The sequence below is a fragment of the Mixophyes fleayi genome, chromosome 6, assembly GCF_038048845.1.
Source record: "Mixophyes fleayi isolate aMixFle1 chromosome 6, aMixFle1.hap1, whole genome shotgun sequence".
Taxonomy (NCBI): Eukaryota; Metazoa; Chordata; class Amphibia; order Anura; family Limnodynastidae; genus Mixophyes; species Mixophyes fleayi.
The window spans coordinates 129,820,497-129,843,398 of NC_134407.1; the positions used below are offsets into that span (position 1 = coordinate 129,820,497).

The 22,902-nt window shown below is 40.1% G+C and overlaps 1 protein-coding gene across 2 annotated transcripts in view; it reads right to left on the minus strand.

The window, feature by feature from the left end:
- Window positions 1-510: 510 nt before the first annotated feature.
- Window positions 511-22,902, minus strand: part of ARFGEF2 (ARF guanine nucleotide exchange factor 2) — a 128,781-nt gene continuing 106,389 nt past the window's right edge. For both annotated transcript variants that reach the window (XM_075176427.1, XM_075176426.1), the window contains 8 exons: window positions 15,448-15,586; window positions 9,893-9,947; window positions 9,668-9,782; window positions 9,452-9,591; window positions 8,999-9,167; window positions 6,798-6,936; window positions 6,395-6,512; window positions 511-4,207 (listed from right to left, as the gene is read on the minus strand). In XM_075176427.1, coding sequence (XP_075032528.1) covers window positions 4,034-4,207; window positions 6,395-6,512; window positions 6,798-6,936; window positions 8,999-9,167; window positions 9,452-9,591; window positions 9,668-9,782; window positions 9,893-9,947; window positions 15,448-15,586 — 1,049 coding nt within the window. In that variant the 3' untranslated portion in view covers window positions 511-4,033. The remainder of the gene's footprint in view (window positions 4,208-6,394; window positions 6,513-6,797; window positions 6,937-8,998; window positions 9,168-9,451; window positions 9,592-9,667; window positions 9,783-9,892; window positions 9,948-15,447; window positions 15,587-22,902) is intronic.

A 22,902-nucleotide genomic window follows, 5' to 3' on the forward strand; every position in this document is an offset into this window, starting at 1 on the left:
AAACTAGAATGGATTGTTGCATCAAAATTGTTTGAGCTAGAGTCCTACAAAAATCTAGATTCAAAACAAATAATGCAGACGTTTTCAATAACAACTGAGCTCATAGAATCTTTTACAAATTTAGCAAAACTAGCTGTTATTGAACTGACCGTGCCGGTAAGCACAGCTGAATGTAAAAGAGGATTTTCTACTCTAAAACGAATTACAACTTGTTTAAGAAATTGCATGAAGGAGAGCACACTGAATAATCTGATGCTGATTTCATTAGAGGGATCAGATCCTACAGATTTTGATTATGAACAATCTGCAGAAAACTGGGCCTCTGAGAAGAAAGAGAAGAATATATAAATTGTTAATCTAGAGGTTAAATTAATATAAGGTCAGGATTTCAACATTTAATTTGTGCAAAGGCCCCCCACCCGGCTACTTTTTGATGCCACCCAGCTGGTAACATTTTCTGGGGAGAAAATGGTTGTTACATTCCATTTTATATACACAACCATCACAAAACACCATTAAAGCTTTATTGATTTACCACCTGATTAAAGCATAATTTACAACAACAATATGATACATTATATCTTACATAGAAAACTTTACATAGCATTTTATATATTTCTCATTATTTTCAAAATGTATACATCCAGAAGACAGTTTGTCTTTAATTAGCAACTTCAAAATTTATAACATTATACATTTTATAGGTAATTTGCTTCAAAATTATAGATAAATTATCTGAGAAAAAAATACTTTAGACATTTGAAACAGAAGGAAAACATACAGAGAGCACACACACACATTTTATATATATATATATATATATATATATATATATAATTATTGTTAGGGGCCGATTCAATTCTGCCGAGAAAATAACGCGGCATTGGCAGTTTTACTGTTAATACAGTAAAACTGCGCATAATTACCCTTAATACGGTAATTCCAACGGTGGATTTTTACTTGTGGCTCCCTGAGCTGCGGGATGAAATCCAGGTTAAAATTATCGTATTGACGGTAGTACTGTTAATGTCGCGCTATTCGCAGAATTGAATCCGCCCTTTATTGTGTAATCAAGCGAAGGGTTAAGGTGGTGCTGCGTGTTTACCTGGAGATCACTGGCTGCAAATAAGGTAGTAGCTAAGCAATGAACCTACCTGGCGGCAAGTCTGTACACATTGTATATCTTATTAACAGCAGCAGGCTGGAAATTCTCATCTTTCTTTTGCTTTGGCTGAATTGAATACTGACATGTGTAAAACAGCAGTCACTGACTCCTTACATAGAAAGCAATCCAATATAATTTGTTCTGAAGCCACCAGAAAAATTTATATTCTTCTGAACTGAAGATTACAGTCCAAACATTGTGAGGAATAAACATGTGGATAGGGAGGATCCCTCAGAAGTTGCATATAAAACACTGATAAACCACATGTAGCCGAACATGATTAGATTTTCTGTTTAAGCGGAGATAGGAGTGGAGGTATGTCTCTAGGCAATTAAACATATATAAACAGAAATAATATCTGTAAATATAATGCTATGTGATATCAGTATAGATTAAGAACACTTGTGTAATATTAGGAATAATAATCTTTTTTATGGACTAGAAGGATATTAGCAGACACCTCAGAGCACTATTTACTTTATAAAAGTATTCAGACTTAATATTATGCTGATAGAATCTAATGGTAACCATCTTTATTGATATCCTTATAAGATTCTGGACTTCTAGGGGCATATTCAATTAGAATTTGCAGTTGCGCGTTTAAAGTGCCATTACGGTACAGCAACATCGCCGATTTCCATGCGCGCGGGAATCCGTGATGATGCGGTACCGGGACCTGTGCAGCCGCAAATCTTAATTGAAAATACCCCCTAGATTTCACTGACTGGCTTGCTTTTTAATTTACCATCTTGCCAAACCCAGCTAATGACTTCTAATATCCATTACTAAAGGGTACATTATCCTTACTATTATCATTGAAATACGTAAAGAAAAAGTTTGATAGTTAACAGTTTACAAGACTGAATACCACAGCCTCAGACTATTCACATGAGCCAGAAGTTCCGAGGTCACAGCTGGATGATCTCATCCTATGTACCATAATACCACAACCTACATCACAAAAAAATATTCATATCTTAAACTTTTACAGGCATTTCCCAGCTCTTACAGTTATTGAACTGAATTTTGATAATGTTTTTGTATTAATAATAGTTCAGAGTAATAAAGCACTGATTTTTTTATGTGTTTTAACACAGATGGAAATTAATCAAATATTGAAACTTTTAGGTGCATATTCAAATACGATTTGCGGCCGCGATTCCACACGGCTGCGCATATAAAGCGTCATTACGGTAGCGCAATATCGCGGATTTCTGTGCGCACCCGAAATCCATGATGTTGCAGTACCAGGACCCGTGCCGCGTATCGTAATTGAATATGCCCCTTAGTGTTAAAATATACAGAAAAGTTTGAGCATGAGTTGGTGAGAAACGTTTCCTCACAGAAGTCTCATCACAAGACCGGCTTTATACAAGCGACATGTCCTAGTTTATACATCTAAAATATGAGAGGAATTTTATAGAGAAACAGATTACTATATGCTGTAACAGTGTTTTTCCTAACTGCAGATCATCCTTCATCTAAATATAAGCATACTTGTGCATAATGTGTAACCCTGCATCATTTATGCGACAGTGTTAGCTCGGCGAAAGCCGCGCTCAGAGCATGAAGAGGGAGCACTAATCAAAAGGGAAAAGTAAAATATAAATTGTATTTAACAAATGTATCCCTGTGGAATACAAGGAAATGACTAGAGGACCTGGAAAGCTGTAATTTCAATGTTAAAAGCCGCTATAGCTAAAATACAGTTTGGCAGTAACGAGAATCCGGGGATATGGTAACACTGACTAAAACACGTGTAAACAAGTTCCCATACCATAACAATTTAAGAAGTTTCTATGTAATGGAGCCAGAGTTATAGCGCTATTATTAGCCACACTAAACAACCTGCTGCTGCATTATTATATAGAGTTACTGACAGTCTCCTTGAGCATCGAAAAATCTCTGCCAAATCACAGCTGTGTCACATATCTCTTATTTTTTTAAGTACCTGTAATGATTACAATGTGTATTTTAGATAAGCAATGTTATCTTAGGTTAGTGGTCCTGTACCAAGTAATGTTCAATCTAAACAGAATTAAATAAATACACTATTTATGTGTATATGCTTCCTTGTAACAGTTGAGGAGCTCAGCCGAGGTGGGATGGTGCAGTGAGTATCAATGCAGCAAAAAGAGGAAAGACTGCTGCCTTAGTGTCTATATATCTTATATGCTGTTGAGTGGCGGTTCTACAAACAGCAGCGTTAAGTCACGCAGAACTTCTCTCAATAATAAAGTGAATGCTGATCTGTTATGCTCCATATTGCAACAGCGTCGCCAATGGACATATAAAAACAGTATTTCTGATGTAAATAGCCTGAAACATTATACAGGACAATCAGATATTACATTTTCCCTCATAAAATCTGCACCCCCTAAATCAACTGACACTCGTTTTTCATAAAGTGCAGCAGAAAAAACAATGCATAGATCAGGAATCAACCATTAAATAGAAGAGTTACTGTAAATATATGCACAAGCTTCAGCCCAGGTAGCAAAAATAAAAATATAGAATTTGTCTCCATCATTCTAAAAACTAAAATAAATCCAAACTCTGCAGCCAATCCATAAATTAAAAAAGAAACTCATGAAGAAACATGACAGCAGAGCGTTTAATTTAACATTTTGCAATACGGCTAAACCTACATGACAATGGGAGCAACAATGTGTAGAGAGGAGCTGACCTCTCCTGTCCTAACTCATAATCCTAGAGTCAGAACAGGCGAGTAACATAAAATCCTGGATGGTAAGTGAGGCCAGTCATTTAACTAGAGTTCTGATGAATAAAGTGTCACTTCTGGTATCAGAGTTGTCAACCATCCTCCATCGAAGCAGGCAGTATTCAACAGCCCACTGGTAGTACATGTTAGGAAGATGGACGTCCACTGTCCCCTTGTGACTGCTCTTCTGGCATCCAAATCTTAAAAACAACCCCAATGCGCAAGAAAAACTTTCTCAGCACAGCACGAAGCTCGGGAATCAGGTCAAACTGCATGATCTCACACAAGTGCGGGTAATACTTAGAGGCATGCGCTTTAAACTATAAAGAGAGAAAAAACACAGATTACAACATAGCAAAACATGTTTTGTGAATGGATATAATGTGCATCGCAAACAAGGGAAACATTTTTCATTTAATTTCTGCTGTAAGAGGACATTCCAATGATATATCCTCCATTGTGTTCACTTAGATAAGCACATGATAGCGAAGTTTTTAAATTTTGGGAATAAATAATTCCATTTTAAACAGATCTCCGCATAGTAGGTTTACATATGTATTAGAACCTGCAGGCAAAGCCCCATTCACCCACAATCACCTATTCATGTGACCATGGAGTTAATTTCTATTCGCCCTAACTAGACATATCGAAAAACAATTAGCATTGCTTTGAATTTTGACAAGCTTTTTTCATTCTTGTGGGCAGCACGGTGGCATAGTGGTTAGCACTTTTGACTTGCAGCACTGGGGTCATGAGTTCAATTCCCAACCATGGCCTTATCTGTGAGGAGTTTGTATGTTCTCCCCGTGTTTGCGTGGGTTTCCTCCGGGTGCTCCGGTTTCCTCCCACACTCCAAAAACATACTAGTAGGTTAATTGGCTGTCAACAAATTGTGTCTGTGTGTGTCTCTCTGTCTGTGTGTGTCTCTCTCTCTGTCTGTGTGTGTGTGTTAGGGATTTTAGACTGTACACCCCAATGGGGCAGGGACTGATGTGAATGAGTTCTCTGTACAGCGCTGCGGAATTAGTGGCGCTATATAAATAAATGGTGATGATGATGATGATTCTTGGTGATGACTGTGTTTTCCAGTGCATTGACTGTCTTTGGTTTCAGGATCGTACTGGAAGATCCAGGTCTCATCACAAGTGATTACTTTATGAAACAGGTTCTGATCTGTGTCAAGTTTCTGCAGAATGTCAACACAACATTCCTTGCGACGTTCTTTTTGCTCTGGTGTGAGAACCCTTGGGACCATCTTTGCACAAACTTTCGTCATGTTAAGATCCTCACTCAAAATTTTCCATACAGTGTCTTTGTCAGTGTTCACGGATACAGCCATCATTCAAACACTGAGTCGGCAGTCTTTTCAAACAGTCTCACTGATTTCTTCTCAATTTTCCTCGGTTCTTGAAGTGCAAGGTCGTCCAGAGCGTTCATCATCTTCGACATTCTCACGTCCCTCGCTAAATCTTTTGTGCCACTCAAACACACGCGCACAAGACAAGAAGTCATTCCCATATGCCGTAGTAAGCATTTTGTGCAATTTTGCTAAAAATTTCATATTGATACATTGTTCAACTTTTAAACTTAGCATTTTTTCGGCACTCTACAGAAAACACAACCTAACTAAATGGCGACTCACAATCAACTGAACGTCAGAGTGTTGCAGCTTGTCATGCAGGTTCAGACAGGTTCAAGGTTACTACGTATGCAGTTATAACTGGTTCTGACTGCTTTGTTCACTAGGTGGAATCACAGTCTCGTTATTTAATAGACATACCTCGTATAGAAGGGTAAAGCCAAAAATCAAAATGGTGGAAGAGGTAAAAGCAAGGTTCTGATTGGGGGACTTAGTAGTGAAGTAGAAGTTGAGCTGGTATTTATTAGAGGACCGGAAAATGAGAAAAGGTTGAGGTGTGTCTGGTGTAGACTAGAGTGCTGAAAGTGAATGAGTGGTTAAAGTTGGTCTGGTCCTGTATGCAAGGACTAGAAGTAGAAGAGAGAAGAGGTTGGGCTCATCCTGACTGGGGGACTGGAAGTGAAGGAGATGTTGGGCTGGTATTTATGAGAGGACTGAAAAAGAAGTTTTAGGTGGGTATGGTGTGAATCAGAATACTGGAAGTCAACAAAAGGTTGCATCAGGAATGCAACTGACTGGAAAATTACAGGAGGTGAAAGCTGGTCCTGAACGGAGGACTGAAAGTAAAGGAATGGGTAAGGTAGTGCTGGTCCTGACTTGAAGATTGGCAGGGATAGGGTAAGGTGGGGCTAGCCCTGACTGGAAGTGAAGGAGAGATTGAGGAGGGACTGTTTCTTATTGTCAGGCTGTGTTACAAGAACATGTTGAGGTGGAGCTTGTTCTTATTGGAGGAATGGAAATAAAGAAGAACTTGGGGTGGAGCTGGTTCTTATTGGTTTACTGAAAGCAGAGGATAAATTAAGGAGAAAAATGCTGAAAAATGAATGCACAAATATATGGAAAGTTACTACTGTAAAAATTAACATACCTTTGCATCATTAACTTTAAGGGTTTTGGTCAGAAGTAACAACAACAGATTGGTCCAAGCCTCTCGATGGCTCTCAGAATTTACAGTAATAAAATAGGCAAGGGCCTCACTGCACACACTGAAATGATAGACAAAAATAAAATTACAATGCACATTGGATATCTTGCCAATAAATAGCTTAATGTTAACACAGCTGTTATGCTGTTTGTTTATTATCTGCACAAAATTACAGTGCTTATCTCGTTCTCTATGCTGAATCGGTGTCTAGGTTTTCTATTAAGTATGTCAATTTACTACATATATCATTTTAAAGGTATTTATTTTAGTTCCCATAATGTGTTGCTACTCTGTGATGTGGTTTGAACAAACAACAACATTAAAGTTGTATTTTATTATATCTTACTTTAACAGTCTATGCTCTATGTCCTCCCATGAGTCTCTCCGCTGCTCATCTGTGTACATCCGGAACAGGATTCGTAAACAACAGGCGAGGCTGCTGGTCTCTTGCTTCAACAGATTGGGTTTGGATTTTCCTTTAAACCCTAAAAAAAGTACAAAGATAGATTACGTGAGAGGTGTGTTAGCATCTATATGTTAGAATGTCGTCTAAAAATGTTCATGTGGCAGCCTGGGTAGATCCGTTCTGGAATACAAATTACACAATGGGCAAAAAGCTGTGATCTACCCAGTTGACAAAATAAATATTGCTTCCCTACAATGTACAGTACAGCTTCCCTAGTCATTCTCCCTATGGTAAATACTGTTTTGCTTAATTTAACACAATCTCTTAAAGACCATCGACATTATATGGACAAAACAGGCCTTGAAGAAAAGGATATAAAATCTAAATTACATAATTACATATTTTAACATATCTCACAATTTTTCAAACTTCCTTAGATCTCTAATCCCATGGAGTTATTCAATGGACTTCATAACTTCCCTATACCCCAATCATGACACAATATTATTTGGTAAATGTATTGATTGCTAGGCTATCAAACAAACCCTTAATATAATTAAGTGAGCCCAAATGATAATGTGATAGATTAGATAACCAGTTGGAGCTGGTTAAAAGGACAGGGGAATAGAGTATTCCCTGCCAGTATTTGTATGTAAAATTGTATAACATCTATAGTTGCCACCAGCAAAGAGGTGCTGCGGCAACTACACACACCACCCAGATGCAAGTGGAGCCAGGCCCAGGTGAAGGCACTCTGGTAGTGGCAGAGACTACAACTGAGAGAACAAAGTTGATGCACAGTTGAAAATTACAGTCTATGAGTGTCTGGTTTAGCCAAGCAGGTCCAGCAGGAGTGGTCAGTAAACTGCACACAATCTGTAAACGCCCGACAGAGTGGCTAAGAAAGCCTATTCTGTCCCACTTGAAAAGGAGTAAAAGGCCCCAATACATTGAGTGGTTGGCTCCATTTTCTAAAGATGGAGAATGGAGGTTACTTCTGGTCCTAAGAGTCTTTAATATTCAGAGACAAAAGCACTGCCTTCGTAAAGCAGTTGACTGCATAGGTTGCTGAAAAGGACACATCAGATTTTAAAAGGGGGCCAAACTAACTGGGTGGTCAAATTGTTTTGGGCTACACAAAGGAAGGAAGAGTCTATCACAAAGCAGAGTCAGCACAGATGCTGCAAAGAAACCAAGTATCGGGAAAGTAGGAGGTATGTGGTATGGGAAGCAATAGAACAGAAAACCCTCAGACGGATTGGCTCAAGAACAGAGATAACATAGAATTTGATGGCAGTAAAATAAACAAACAAAAAAATAACTACAGGTGCCTCTAGTCTTCCATTTTTTGGTTGACTTTATTTATATTTTCTATGATTTAACAATAGCAATATGTTTGTCCTGTGGATTCTTGAATTCATCTACTGGATGTGTCCTCACCATGAATGCATAAAGACTATTCCATGGATCTACCACCCTATCGGTAAGAAAGTAATCTATGTTACCTTTCAATCTCAAACTTGTTCTAGAAATCCTCTCAATTATACCACCTTCTTGAACTCTATTAATACTTTCATGTCATATCACCTCTGTCTATTCTCCCCTCTAAGTTGTACAGTTTTATAAATTCAAGTCTTTCTTGATAAGTTTTGTTATGTAGCCCATGCACCATATAACTAGCACCTTCTAGCCCCAAAGACCTGTGCACTCCTTCAATGGGGGAAAAAAAAAAATTGTTGCAGGGAAAAGGAGGAGTGCCCAGTCTTATAGGGGTGAAATCAAACCAAATATCTGTGCCCCTCCTACTGCTAAAGGAGTAGGATAGATTGTAAGCTTGCGAGCCGGGCCCTCTTACCTATCTGTATGTATTACGTAGTATTGTTTTATTACTGTTTGTTCCCAATTTTAAAGCACTAATGAATTTACTGGGGCTATATAATAAATGTTGATGATAGGAGGGTTATAGGGAGGAGGAGTCAGGTCTTGTTTCCCAGTACCCCGCCTCCTAGGGATGAAACAAAATCCAGCATATCTGTCTCCCTACTGCTGAGGTACAAGAAAACAAGTCTAGTTGTCTGAGGTCATTTATAGCTTCATATGGTATCAGACATGCTTTATATTTCAAAATTCTGCCATTATACCTGCTCTCCACAGTGCGGTCCTCTGTTCATTGTTAGAATTAAACGCTTTGGCAAACAAGTGGGATTCCTGAAGACAGTCCAGCAGTTTAAAGAGATGTGGTGTGGACATAAACTTGTACATTCCCTGGTCCTCCGAATCAATGTGGATATCGTCTTCCAACGTGTCTCTCTGTATACAGAATGTACTGCATAATTATATATCGTAACATACATAGACCATTCCAATGTTTCTCTGTATATGGTATAATATCAAATACCTATATATAAAGAGATAAATAAATCTCTCCATTATGTCCCTCAGAATGCAGACATATATACACATTTATATTGTGTTCCCCTAGACACAGTATATATTGACATATTCAATAGCTATATATAGCGATATCTCTCTCTCTATCTATATCTATTTCCAGGCTGTTCCCTTGTAAACAATGTGCACATTATTGCTCAGACCTGCGCAGCAGCCAGATGCTCGGCGTCCTCTTTCTTGCTGGTAGCCGGGAAAAAGACAATGTTATCGATGGTCTGGATTAATTCAAGCTGCACAACACACTTAATGAGGAGACCGGCAAACAGCTTCTGGTCAGCTAGCCCTGGGCAGAAAAACAAGGTAACAATCAGTAGCTGGACATTATATTGGTGGATTAGAAAAAGTGAAGGACGACTCACTTTCGTTGGGCTTCCCCTTCCAATTCTCCTCTGTAGTATTAGACAGCTGGCTGTGAGCCCTCTCAGAGGGATTTCTGTCCAGACTGCTCATTGACTGACGATCAATATCCAAATCCTGCACATGGGGCAAAGAGAAACACTGTAAAGAGTGCCAGAAGTTCCCAAACCCCCTAAAGCCTTAATTCCCCCCAATATTTGAACACTGAAACACAGAAAAGAACTCACATAGCGTTTTTCTGAAGTGTCGTCTTCAATCCTGGATGGTCTCCAAGTTAATAATCTAGAAAAGAAAAAAAAAAGGAAAAAGGATCATAGCTAATATAGCTTTTATTTCACTTGAAGCAGGAAACAACAGTGGAATTTTGGTACATCCATAAAATCTTTTTACCCTAATCCATGGGGGGGTTGGCATTAGAACCCTATGGTATGGGGGTAGATGTGGTATGAGGAGATATGGCACTTCACAAGAATTCTGCAATGGCAACCTCCTCCCGCTCTATATCTCTAGTGGCTATACTATTCAGTTTAATTAACAAAGCCCTAAAAAAGGGAAAAAAAGAGGGAAAGAGTGTGAGAGAGAGAGACAGGAAAAGTTATATAACACAGCCTGAACCCAAACATGAAGAACAGGAAAACAGAACAAAAGGAGCAAAACAGGGAGGGCATCCAGTGTCCCCCATGGTTTTGGAGCAAAGGATTTTAAGTAAGTACCAATAATCCCATTCTTTCTGACATCCTATGGGGGGACACTAGAACACCATAGAGACATCCCAAATATGTCCCTAATGGAGGGAACACTCCTTAATAGTGGGCAAAACCTTGCGACAAAAAGAAGCATTACTGGACACAAGTGTCAAAAATATAGAATTTTGAAAAAGTGTGCACTGATAATCATGTGGAAGTCCTGCACGAGTGGGAACAATGAGCGGTCAGAGCACCCGCTACAGGCTGATCTGCATTGGTGTAAGCCTGATGGTTCACAGGTTTAAACCACCCTGACGACATACCATGTCCAGAAGAGGCAAGGATGCAAATACTGGGACAGAAGCCAGAAAGCCAGAATGACAATCCCCTGGTTCAAATAAAACAAATAGACCACTTTAGGCGCAAAGGAGGGTTCAGTGTGAAGCACTGCCCGATTACAGTGAGCCACCAGAAAGGGGTGGTTGCAGCACAGGAGTCACAGCTCAGACATGCGACGAGCAGAGGACGTTGTGAGTAAAAAACCCAACCTTCCAAGAAAGATACCAGAGATCAACAGAATCCCAAGACTCAAAGAGTTCCTTATGAAGACCCAGAGCACTAGATTAAGATCCAAAGGCACAACCGGATGTACAAAGGGAGGATAAGCATGAAGAAACCTCTGCAGGAAAGTCTAGACATTCCACATAACTGTCAGCTTGTGCTGAAAAAAGATTGAGTGTGCAGAGATCTGCACTTTTTGAGAAGTGAGACAGAGGCCCTTATCAAGACCTGCCTGCAGGAAAAATAGCAACCCGGACAGATTAAAGCGGGAAGTGTGAAAACTGTGGCCTTCACACCAATGGATGTAAGCCTTCCACACCCGATAATAATTTGCAGAGGAAGACTTTCCGTACCTTAATCATAGTCCTCACAACGCTTCGCAAAGTCCCCTGGACTGCAAGCACTGTGAGGACTATTTGGTCTGCCACCATGCCACCAAAGCCAGATGACCTAATGAGTGGCAACAAAGAGGGTCTTGTACCAGAAGAGCTGGATGAAGAGGCAACCGGTAAGAAGGGCCTACCACCATCCCTAGAACGTTGAAATGCCATGTTCTGCGTTGCCAATCTGGAGCCACCAGAATGGCAGGGACCAGCTCTCCTTTGAATATCTAGAGCATCTGTGGAAGCATGGGAAACAGAGGAAATCTGTATACCGGACAAACCCACCAGTGGATAGTCATGGTTTCCATATACCTGCTGTCGGATCTCTGGACCTTGTAGTTCAGATGTGACACCATAAGGTCCATCTCTGACTGACCCCAATGTTGAAACAGAATGGCAAAGACCAACTCCTGAATGAACCATTTCCATGTATAGATAGTGTTGCGGCTCTCCACGACCAGGAGGAATATGACCAATATCACCGGAACATGCCATTCTGCCCAGGTCATGATCTGCGAAGAGAGCCTCATTGCCATGTTACTAAGGTTGACCCCTTAATGGTTTAAGTAGCCTACTGCCAGAGCGAGGTCGGATGGGATCTTCAGGGGCCAACCATCCAGAAACCTCTGATCCCGACCTGGTGTCTGGAATATTGTATGCAGTTCCAGCACACTGATGGGCGATGAAGACTCCTTCGGAGAACAAAGGCCCTGGAACTGGAGGTGCGCAATGATCGCACCTAAACCAGACGGACTGGCATAAATGGTACCAAAGGTCCACTCCCAAGATTGGAAGGAATGCCCCTTCACTGGATTTCCTCTGGTCAACTACCACATGAGGGAGGGGCGCATGGCTGTGGACAGCTTAATGAATTGCCGGTCAAGATGAAGGGTGGACCTGGACCACTGCTGCAGAAGCTCCCTCCGGAGTGGCCAGGAAAGAAACTGGGCAAAGGGCACAGCCTCGAATACAGACACCATTGTACGCAGCAGTGGAGAAAGGACATGTCCCATCTGGCCAGAAGCTGAAGCAAAACTGTCTGTCTGGGAGAAACACTTTCTGTCGAGGTCAAGACCCAGGAGCTGCATCATTTGACAATTTGGGAAGATTTAGCATCCAATTGTGAGATTGAAGAAATTGAATAGTCAGGTGGATGTGATCCAGAAGGACACATGAAGATGGAGCCTTTAACAGCAGGTGGTCCAGGTAAGGCACTATAATGATGCCCTGAAACGCTGATTGCTGGTCATTATTTTTGTGGGAACCCTTAGGGCAGAAGCAAGACCAAAGGGCAAAGCCCTAAACTGATAAAGCTCTTCTCTGACCACAAAGCGAAGGAGACACAGATGCCCCTCCCATATGGGAACATGGAGGCAAGCATCCTTGAGACCTAGAGATTCCCGTGATCACAGATCGCAAGGACTCCATCCGAAATACAAAAACCAAAACTTGCTGGTTGAGAGTTTAGAAATTTAAGATTGGACGAAAGGAGCCGTCGGGCTTTGGCACCATAAAGAGATTAGAGAAAAACCCTAAACCTCAATCTAGATATGGCACCAGAGCAATCACGTCTGATGCCAGGAGCTTCCGGATAGCCCCTTGTAGCACTAACCTCTTAAGGCTACATGAGGGCAGACCTGTGGTGAAGAATCTGTGCAGGCAGAAGGTCTATGAGGACTATTACACAGCCATGAGTCACAATCTTGTGAATCCAGGCAGCTGAAGTTGACACACGGCACAGGTCCTTAAATCATAGTAGACGGACCCCGATCACAAAATAATGACAGGATATCCTGTCATGCAGTGATCTTGTCTAAAGACTTGGTAGCTCTGCGTCTGCCAGAGCCCCGGTCCCTATGGGAATCTCTCCTGGAGGAAAAGGACTGTCCCCTGGCTGGGGCCGTCCTTGACTGTTCAAACAAAAGGACCAAATTCTAGGCTGCTTAAGTTTAGAACCACTAACAAGTAGAAAGGCGCTCTTCTTACCTCTGGTAACCTGAATGAATAGGGCCAGCTACGAACCAAATAGGATAACCCAGTCAAAAGGCAGAGATTCCAGCGTGCATTTGGAATCCGCATTAGCCGACCAAGATCACAGCCAAAGAGAGCAAGAGCGCCTGGCTGCAATAATGAGGGCAGAAAGGTGGGAATGGAAACCGCATACAAGGATGCCTGACCTAAAATGTAAGAAGCTTCTTGAATATATTCAGCCAATGTCAACAATTCAGCTCTAGGTCTATGTTCTTGCAGACCCGTAGACAGCTGTTCTGCCCAGGTCTGAATTGCCTTATTGACCATGTTTGGTCTAAAGAACGTTTCCGCTGCCATATATGCAGAATGATGAGAGAAGGCACACTTATTATCCATTACATCCTGTAGCGAAACATCACCCTGCACCAGAATAGCAGTGGTTCTCGTTAGGCGGGTAATAGATGGATCCACAAACTCCTCCCTGCAGGGCAAAGTGATTTAAATCTACCCGGCATCTGATATTTCCTGTCAGACTTCTGTAAGGCCTCAGCAACCAACTTGAGGAGTTGGGGAAATGGAGGAAAACAATCAGTGTGCTTCTTCTACCTTTTAAAAAAATGAGAAGCCAGAAAAAAAGGTATACTCAGTGTCATACTTCGCCACCAGGTCTGTTGGGGGGAGGGAGGATGAAAAGATGTTCTTCCTGCACAGTGTATCTAGGTTGCTTTCTCACCGTCAGTAACACACAATTACTGACCACTCCAACCAGTGTCACCTGCCACCAGACATTCACTGACTTGCCAACTGTGCAATAGTTGTAGGAAAATTTGGTTGCCACCACTAGGGTCCTTCAATGGCACCTAGAACTGCTTACTTCTGCGTAGCTGATATTGCTGCTGCATCGACTCTTTGCTGTGGGCTGACTGGTATCTCCTGGCCACTTACTATGGATCAGGACTGTGGGCAGAGCGTTGACACAGACTCTGGGTTCAACACAGGACAGCCGAGGAATGAATAAGAGTGTAAGCTCTTATCTGTTGGTCACAGGATAAGCAAGCAATAGTTGTCAGGCAGAATCATCAAGCAGTGATGTTTATTTTCTTAAGGAGTCATTACAAGGACCATTACACAATAGTTGGAGGCACCTTTGATCATCCAGAAGTACAGATGAAATAGCACAGCTAATATATAAAATACAGCTCTTATATATGGTTTCTGAAACATATGGTGGCATGGGGTAGCCCCCTGATCATAGCTGGCATCACAAAGTCTGAGATAGAACATTCAATGATTAACATCAGGATGTAATATGTTCTCTAAATTTGGATTTAAATGCGATTTAAACTTAACAAAATTTACATCTATCCTTGATTTCCTTAATTACTTGCTGTTGGGTTTCCTATCTCTCTATGACAGAGGATGAAAGTCTAATAACCCTTTCCTGTGCATTCAGGCTAAAAGAGGTCTTGATCACTCACAAATGAATAGGCCTAATTAGAATGGGATTCCTTCCTTACAAAAATAAATTTTCTTCAACATATGCCTACTGCATCATAAATCAATATATTTCTAATACAAAAATCACTACATTTGCAATGATAGACATCGATGCCCTGCGCCACTAATTGAAATACACTTATTGTATAAAATTATTTAGAAGTGAACCAGCCATACTCGGGTTCTGCAAACCATAAGGTTTGCCTATCACCCAGGATTAATTTTAACTTTAACAGTAAAAGTAAAATAAATGCTTAAAAAGAAAATGTACCAGCTCCTGCAGGCCCTTAATTTAAACTGAATAATATAAACTCTAAAAGGTATAATGAGGGAGGAGCTTGCCATTGAATAATTATTTTAAAGTGGCAGAGAATCTCACATTACATCTAGATGTTCCAGTGTCCCCCATAGGATAAAAACACAGATTATTTACACCAACATTTCATTAAGTGAATAAGTGCTGGCTTCTAAAACTAACATGTAATTAAGAGCACACAGAGACATGTAAGATATGAAAGAAATCTGCAATATAAGTGTGTTACCCAAGTCAGAATTAATGTCTGGTAAGTCCACCTCACACCTTCCACCATCATTATGAGCATCTCTACTACAGTCTATTATCTATAGAGGCGGAACACACAGAAAGATCACTATACAATTAATATGACAAAATACTAGACTTACACACTGGGGATGGTGGTTTTAAATATATCCAACATGCAGTTACACGTCTGATCCCAAACCTCAGGACTAAACTTCTCTCCATTCAGAATTACCAGGTTCTCCAGACAGTTTGTCCCGGACCGGGCCAGTTGTTCATTGTCTGTAAAAATAAAGATGATTAGTCACTCCTGCAGGAATGTGGAACAGATAGTGATTGTTCTTACAGGTGTGGATAGAATTACTGCTCTGATTCAGCCACAGCAAGACAGACATGTGTGACACAGTGTGTTCTCTAATGCAAGCTTCCATCATTAGCTGAGGAAGTTAGTGGACACTATTCTAAAAACAACATACATGGTGTCATCTATTAGTCTATGACTAATATTTCAGTTCAACGACAATTTTTGTGCTCACTGAAAAAATCTATTTCTCTAAATACCTTTGATGGGATACTAATTACAATGTTGTGCAGAGGGCGCTGTGCTGGGCGCAAAGTATTACTGCAAATAAGATTTGTCTGGGCTGCTACTCCCCCTCTATGCCCCCTGTAAGGATACCCTTCAGTTTTTTAGCTAACAAACAAAGCCCCAAGGATAAGACTGAAAGAGCAAACAAGAACCATACCAAACCGAAAAACAAAATGATAGTCATAGTAACATAGTTGTTGAGGTTGAAAATAAAGACACCAGTCCATTAAGTTCAACCTATTTTGTATCTCCTGTGATCCCTCTCTTATATTTGAAATTAATCCAGATAAAGCAACCACCAATCTGTTTCAATTGGAAAAATTCCTCCTGACCCAAAATTTCAGTCCTATTTCTCCCTGGATCCACTACTGTCCTTCATTTTAATTAACGGTTGTAACCCTGGATACCCATTTCTGCTAAAAATTTGTCTAACCCTTACTTAAGCATATCATTTGAATCTGCCACCACAACCTTCCCTGGCAGTGAATTCCATATCTTGACTGCCCTTACTGTAAAGAACCCCTTCCTTTGCTGGTTGTGAAACTTTCCTCTCTTCTAACCTTAGGGGGTGACCGCGTATGCTGTGTGCAGTTCTTGAGATAAAAAGTTCCCATGAAAGTTCTCTGTATTGACCCTTAATGTATGTGTACATAGTAATCATATCCCCTCTTAGATGCCTCTTTTCTAAAGTAAACATGCCTAAACTGGCTAACCTTTTCTCATAACTCCATACACTTTATCAATTTGGGCGCCCTTCTCTGAACCCTTTCTAGTTCCAAAATGTCTTTTATAGAGTGGTGCCCAGAACTGTACTTGTATTCAAGATAAGGTCTTACCAACAATTTATAGTGGCAAAATTACACTGTCTTCCCTTGCATCTATGTCCTATTTTATGCATGCCAATACTTTATTGGCTTTTGCATCTGCTGCTTGACATTGAGCACTATTGATAAGTCTACTGTCTAAAGCACTCCCATATCCTTTTCCATTTTAGAGTTCCCTAAATTTATCCCATTTAATGTATAGATTGCTTGCTTGTTTTTGATCCCTAAATGCATAACCTTACATTTATCTATGTTAAACTTCTTCATTCATTTGGCCGACCAATCCTCAAGTATAGTCAAGTTCCTCTGCAGAGAAACTACATCCTGCTCTGATTTAATTATCTTACAAAGGTTGGTGTCATCTGGAAACTTTGCACTCCCAACCATCACCAAGGTCATTAATAAATATATTAAAGAGGTATATCACTTTTAACTTTTGACAATTAGAAAATGTTACATTTATCACAACTCTCTGTTCCTTACTCTTCAACCAGTTTTTGACCCAAGTACAAAGGTTGTTTCCTAGATCTAGTTTCTTTATTTTGTAAATCAACCTCTTGTGTGGCACTGTATCAAAGCCCTTTGCAATATCCCAGTAGACCACATCTACTGTACCACCATGGTCTAAGCTCCCACTAACTTCCTCGTAGAAACTAATTAGATTAGTTTGACATGACCTATCCCTCACAAATCCATGCTGATTCCCACTAATAATCTTATTGCACACCAAGCAATCCTGAACACTATCCCTTAATATACCCTCCAGTAGCTTCCCAAATATTGAGGTTAGGATTAAAGGTCTCCAATTCCCTGGTTGTGATCTCATTCCCTTTTTAAACAACGGCACCACATCTGCTTTCGCCAATCCCTTGGTACTGAGCCAGATGAAATTAAATCTATTAAAATTAAGTAATGCAGTCTAGCTATTTCTGAGTTTAGCTCCACAAGAACCCTTGGGTGAATGCCATCAGGACCTGGAGCTTTATCTTAATTTTATTCAGTCGCCTTTGGACTTCTTCCTTTGTCAGCCAAGTGTTAATTAATGGTACGGTTGCATTTCCATTTTTATGTATTACTGCTACCATTTGTTCCTCTCTAGTAAATACTGAAGAAAATAAAATGTTTAATATTTCTGCTTCTGCAATCCAACCATCTCACTTAGGAGTCCTAAATTGTCTTTTTTATTCTTTTGCCATCTATATGCTTAAAAAAAATTTTTTAGGGTTTGTCTTACTTTCTTATGCAACTTGGTTTTCTTTTTCTAATTTAGCTAATATAATTTCCTTTTTGTAGGATTTATTACATTCCTCATAGAAATGGAAGGACTCCTTAGTCCCTTCAGACTTTCTCTCTCTTTTCATTCTTTCCTTACCTTTAGCCACATTACACATTGGTTTAGACTTTATTCTTTTATATTTGTCTCCTATAGGAATGAACTTACACGTATATTTTTCAAACATTTTAAATACAGCCCATTCTTCTTCTGTATTTTTTCCTTCAAAAACTGGGTCCCAGTCTATGCACTTTATAGACTCCTTTAGTATATCAAAATTTGCCTTTCTAAAGTTTAAAGTCTTAGTTGACTGCTTATACTATTGCTTCTGGAAATAAATTTCAAATGAGACCATATTATGATTACTGTTTCCCAAGTGCTCTCTTACTTGAATATTTGATATTATGTCTATATTATTTGTTATTACTCGTTCCAGTATATTCTGGTTTCTAGTTGGTTCCTCTACTATTTTGGACGTTTAAAGATCATTTAGTGTGGTCAGAAACCTGCTGCCCCAAGCTGTACCACAAGTCTCAGAACTCCAATCAATGTCCGCATAATTAAAATACCCCATAATTATAACGAACTGGTTGTATAGCCTTTTCAATTTGATGTAGAAGTTGGGCTTCCTCAACCATACTAATACCTGGCGGTTTATAGCATGTCCCTATCAGCAACGTCTCTGAACTTTTTCCTCCAATGAATATTTCCACCCACAATACCTCTATATTATCACCAATACTCTCGTAAATAACTTCTTCTATACTTAGTTTTAACACTGGCTTAATATAAAGACATACTCCTCCTCCCCTTTTATTTACCCTATCTCTCCTGAAGAGAGTATAGCCCTCTAAGTCAACTGCCAAGTCATGTGTATCATACCACCATGTCTCAGTAATATCTATAATATCATATTGCTCATTCATTGTTACTAGTTCTAACTTCCCCATTTTACCTGTCAGGCTTCTTGTATTTTCAAGCATACACTTAAGTCCATTGCTTTCCTTTGGTGTTGTGAACATAGAGAACTTACAGTTATATGTAAGGGTTAACCCATCACATAATTATGGGGAATAAGGTCTAAAGCATAACTGCAGTGTAAATATGTTATAACAAATGAATCCATTGGTAAGTTGAGCTACTAAAGTGTAAAATGTGAAGACAGAAAGTCTGTTGTATGTGTTTTGCTGGCTCTGCACATTTCAGTGTGAAGATAGGAGTGTCACCTGTGGCAGCTTCAAAAAGCCTATGGATAAGTCAGTGGTTCCCAAACTGTGCGCTTAGGTTCCCTGGGGTGCCTTGGAGATCTCACAGGGGTGCCTCGGCCAGGGCCAGTGGTAAGCAAGGCGGGGGACTACTTGGTAATTATTTTGGCTTAGGGGTGCCTTGAAAAAAATTTGGAGACCCTAAGGATGCCTTGAACTAAAAAAGTTTGGAATCCACTGCACTAACGTTTACCTTGATTGTGGTGCTGGAATGTGCCTAATAGACGTAGGGGTATCAGACAATATCCCTGCCAATGTGTTACTTGGGACTGATTTAGGTAGAATGCTTTCTGAGTATATTTCCACTGATAATGTTGTAGAATCAGCTGGGAGTACCAACGTTTTTTCCCAGGTACCAGGTGGTGACAAGGAAAAGGTTTGTTCAGTTGCACCTGAAATATGTAAACCAGGATGTGACAGGGAAAGGGTATATTCTATTGTACCTGAAGTATGTAATGATTTTAATGCCACAAGTGTTAGTGTCAGAATTTACTGAGAGTAACCACGTTTTTTCTCCAGATACCAGGGGTGACAGGCAAAGGGAATGTTGTATTGTACCTGATGTATGTAATGATGCTATTGCTACACATGTCACTGTGTTAAAATCTACTGAGAGTACCCATGGTTGTTCCCAGGTGCCAGGATCTGACAGGGAAAAAGAATGTTGCATTGTACCTGATGCGTATAATGATGATAATGCCAGAAATAGTATTGCATTAGAATCTAAACCTGTTTTTACACTAACATCTTGTCATGAGGTAGGGACAGGGGACACTGTTACTGCAAATATTGGCATTTATACTGGTGTAGATAAGATTCTTTCAAGAAATTGGACAGATGACAATATGATTATTTCTGTAGGGTTAGATAACAGCAACGTTCTTAACCAGGTCATGTGTGAGGATACAGTGTAAATGGGAGGGAGGGCAGAGTGAAACTGTCTGTTGTGTGTCTAAACCAGCTGTACCCAGGGGTGTTGATAATGTGGGGAGACACATAGACATGACCAATGGGAAATAGCGAGTGACAGCAATCCTTACATTGATGCTGGGACCTGTAGTTCTAATGTTCACCACTCGGATGTCCATCTGTGTTCTAAACATTCACCTGAGTTTTCTGTAGAGACAGGGGGGTCAGTTGCTAGCCCACCCTCTCCTAGTCAGCCATCTAACGGCTTAGAGGAGGTAGATGAGGGGCCCAAACTCCCAATTACTCTACAACCCCAGATACATAATTCCAAGGGGGAGGGAAGTGTCCTGTCCAGTAGCCCCCCAGATAAGAATTACATACTGTGTCTCAAGGGAATTTCGTAACTGGGAAGCAGGGCAAAGTGGTACTAGGTATTCGGCTGTGACAGAATTATAGGGTTCCCATTTACCGGAGTTTTTGTGGGAGGGAGGTGTTCTCTCAGGCAGCACCCACAAAGAGACAGTCAGTGAGAGATATAGAGAGGGTAGCTAAGAATGCAGAGGTTAGCCCACAGCTATTGAAGGACCAGAAGTCCCAGCCAAATGAGATATTTAACCCCTACTTAACACTTCTCAAAAGAGAACCTATTGAGACCCAGCTAACAGCTATTCCAGTGGAACCAGGGGGAATCTGTGGGAGTTGGCCAGGGCAATGACCTGTCAGTCAATCCCCATGCCGTCTCTTAAAAAGGGGAGGTGTCGTGAACATAGATAACTTACAGTTATTTATAAGGGTTAACCCATCACATATATATGGGGAATAAGGCTTAAAGCATAACTGCAGTGCAAATATGTTAAATTAAATAAATCCATTGATAAGTTGAGCTAATAAAGTGATAAATGTGAAGACAGAAAGTCTGTTGTATGTGTTCTGCTGGCTCTACACATTCCAGTATGAAGATAGTGTCACCTGTGGCAGCTTCAAAGAGCCCCTGCTGTGAGATATATCCTGGCCTGGGATGAAGTTTTGACACCTGAGACTTTTAGGAACTGCTCAGCATGGTGTCTGGCTCAAAGAGCCCATGTGCCAACTTGGCTATATGTGATATAGACAAAAATAATTCAGTTTTAAAATTTGCCACTTAAAATCAATAAAATTAGTGATCAACCACATATTCTTCAATATCATGATGAATGGCAGCTCATATGTCAAATTAAGAATTCTGCCCCACCGAGAAGTTAAGGAAATGAGTGTTAGCTCTACGAATACACTGTATTTAGGCGTGTTTTGTATCAAAAGATGGACAAATTCATAGGGGATTTATTAATAAAATTGGGTCTGTGTGATGCTCCACAGAAAAGTTAGGTCAGATAGTAAAATTGGATAGTAAATCGGACAACATGGAAATGGTGATTGAAATAAATATCACAGACCACAACCCCCAAGAGGTGGGAAGTTGTAAAGGTGTCGTTAAAAAGCTGAGACCAGTTACAACAAATTGTCAGTCTTTTGGGAAAATCAATCCACATTGATAAGCTGTCCATCTTCCTAGCCAATTTCCCATGACACAGAATATGCAACTCATGTAAGTGATACTCTGAATGTAACCCCTTTTATTTTAAACTGCTTTGCTTGTGTATGTTATACGAGTTGTTTATTCATTGTTTTTCTTTATAGATTTACTATACAAAAGTACAGGGCATTCAGATATAATTTAATATGTGGCGTCCTTGATACTCTAACAAATCCATTATCCTGTTAAGAAGAATATAGCTCGACCAAGTTAACCCTTTGAATGCCGGTGTGTGATTTGTTGATACATTTGATTAACAAGTTTAGTGTGTGCTTGCATTTACATTTGTGTAACAGTCTGGAGGTGTGAAGAGTTAACCCTTTGTTTGCTGGTAGGGGCCTTGTTAGCCTGTGGAAGCCTTGTGTGCCAGTATATTGGGGTCCTCTTTTGCCCGTTTTCAATAGTTGGTGGCAAACCTGAAGTGTGTGGGGGTGTGAGCGCTGTCTGGGGTCGATTCAGTAGGTCTATAACCTGTGTGATAGGTAGAGAGAGACTTTGTGGGCTGGAATCGTGTGCAACCTCATACAGCAAACACCCAAAGTCACGGCAGCTGGGAACGTGTTTGTGAAAAATCAGTATTTCTTTTTCTTTGATATCACTGGTTTTCTTATTGGCTTTAATAAGGGCCTCTCCTTAGCGTGACATGATATGACATAGAACTGTTTGAATAATCAGTCTTGCTTACAAAATGGATTCTACCAGCCATTTTTGTACTTGTATGCTTCTGTTTTTTATGAAATTAGTTTTGCAAGAAATGGAAATGTTTATGTCTTTCATGCTTTTTGGGATATACTCTTTGCAAGGCCAGCACGGACTTGCATCAGTGATTATTTAGAAACATAGATAAGAGAAACTATGTCTCCATACATAAGAGATAGGGGGCACGTAATTAATAGTCATTCAATCATTGTAAATGTCATTACAAATGTACATCAAAACGTCCCTCTGCGCAGGGATACCAAGATTATAGTCTATAAAGCATAATTGAAAATGTAGTATCCTTGATCTACTTAGACCAGATGTTTGGGTACACGCAAGTTAATAAACTTAACTATTTCATTATCAAATCCTCTGAATCCTCCTTTGAAATCAGCTACAACAAACAAAGGGGTTGGAGCACAAATGGATTCAGAGAAGTGGATTTTACGTAGAGTACATGAATCCT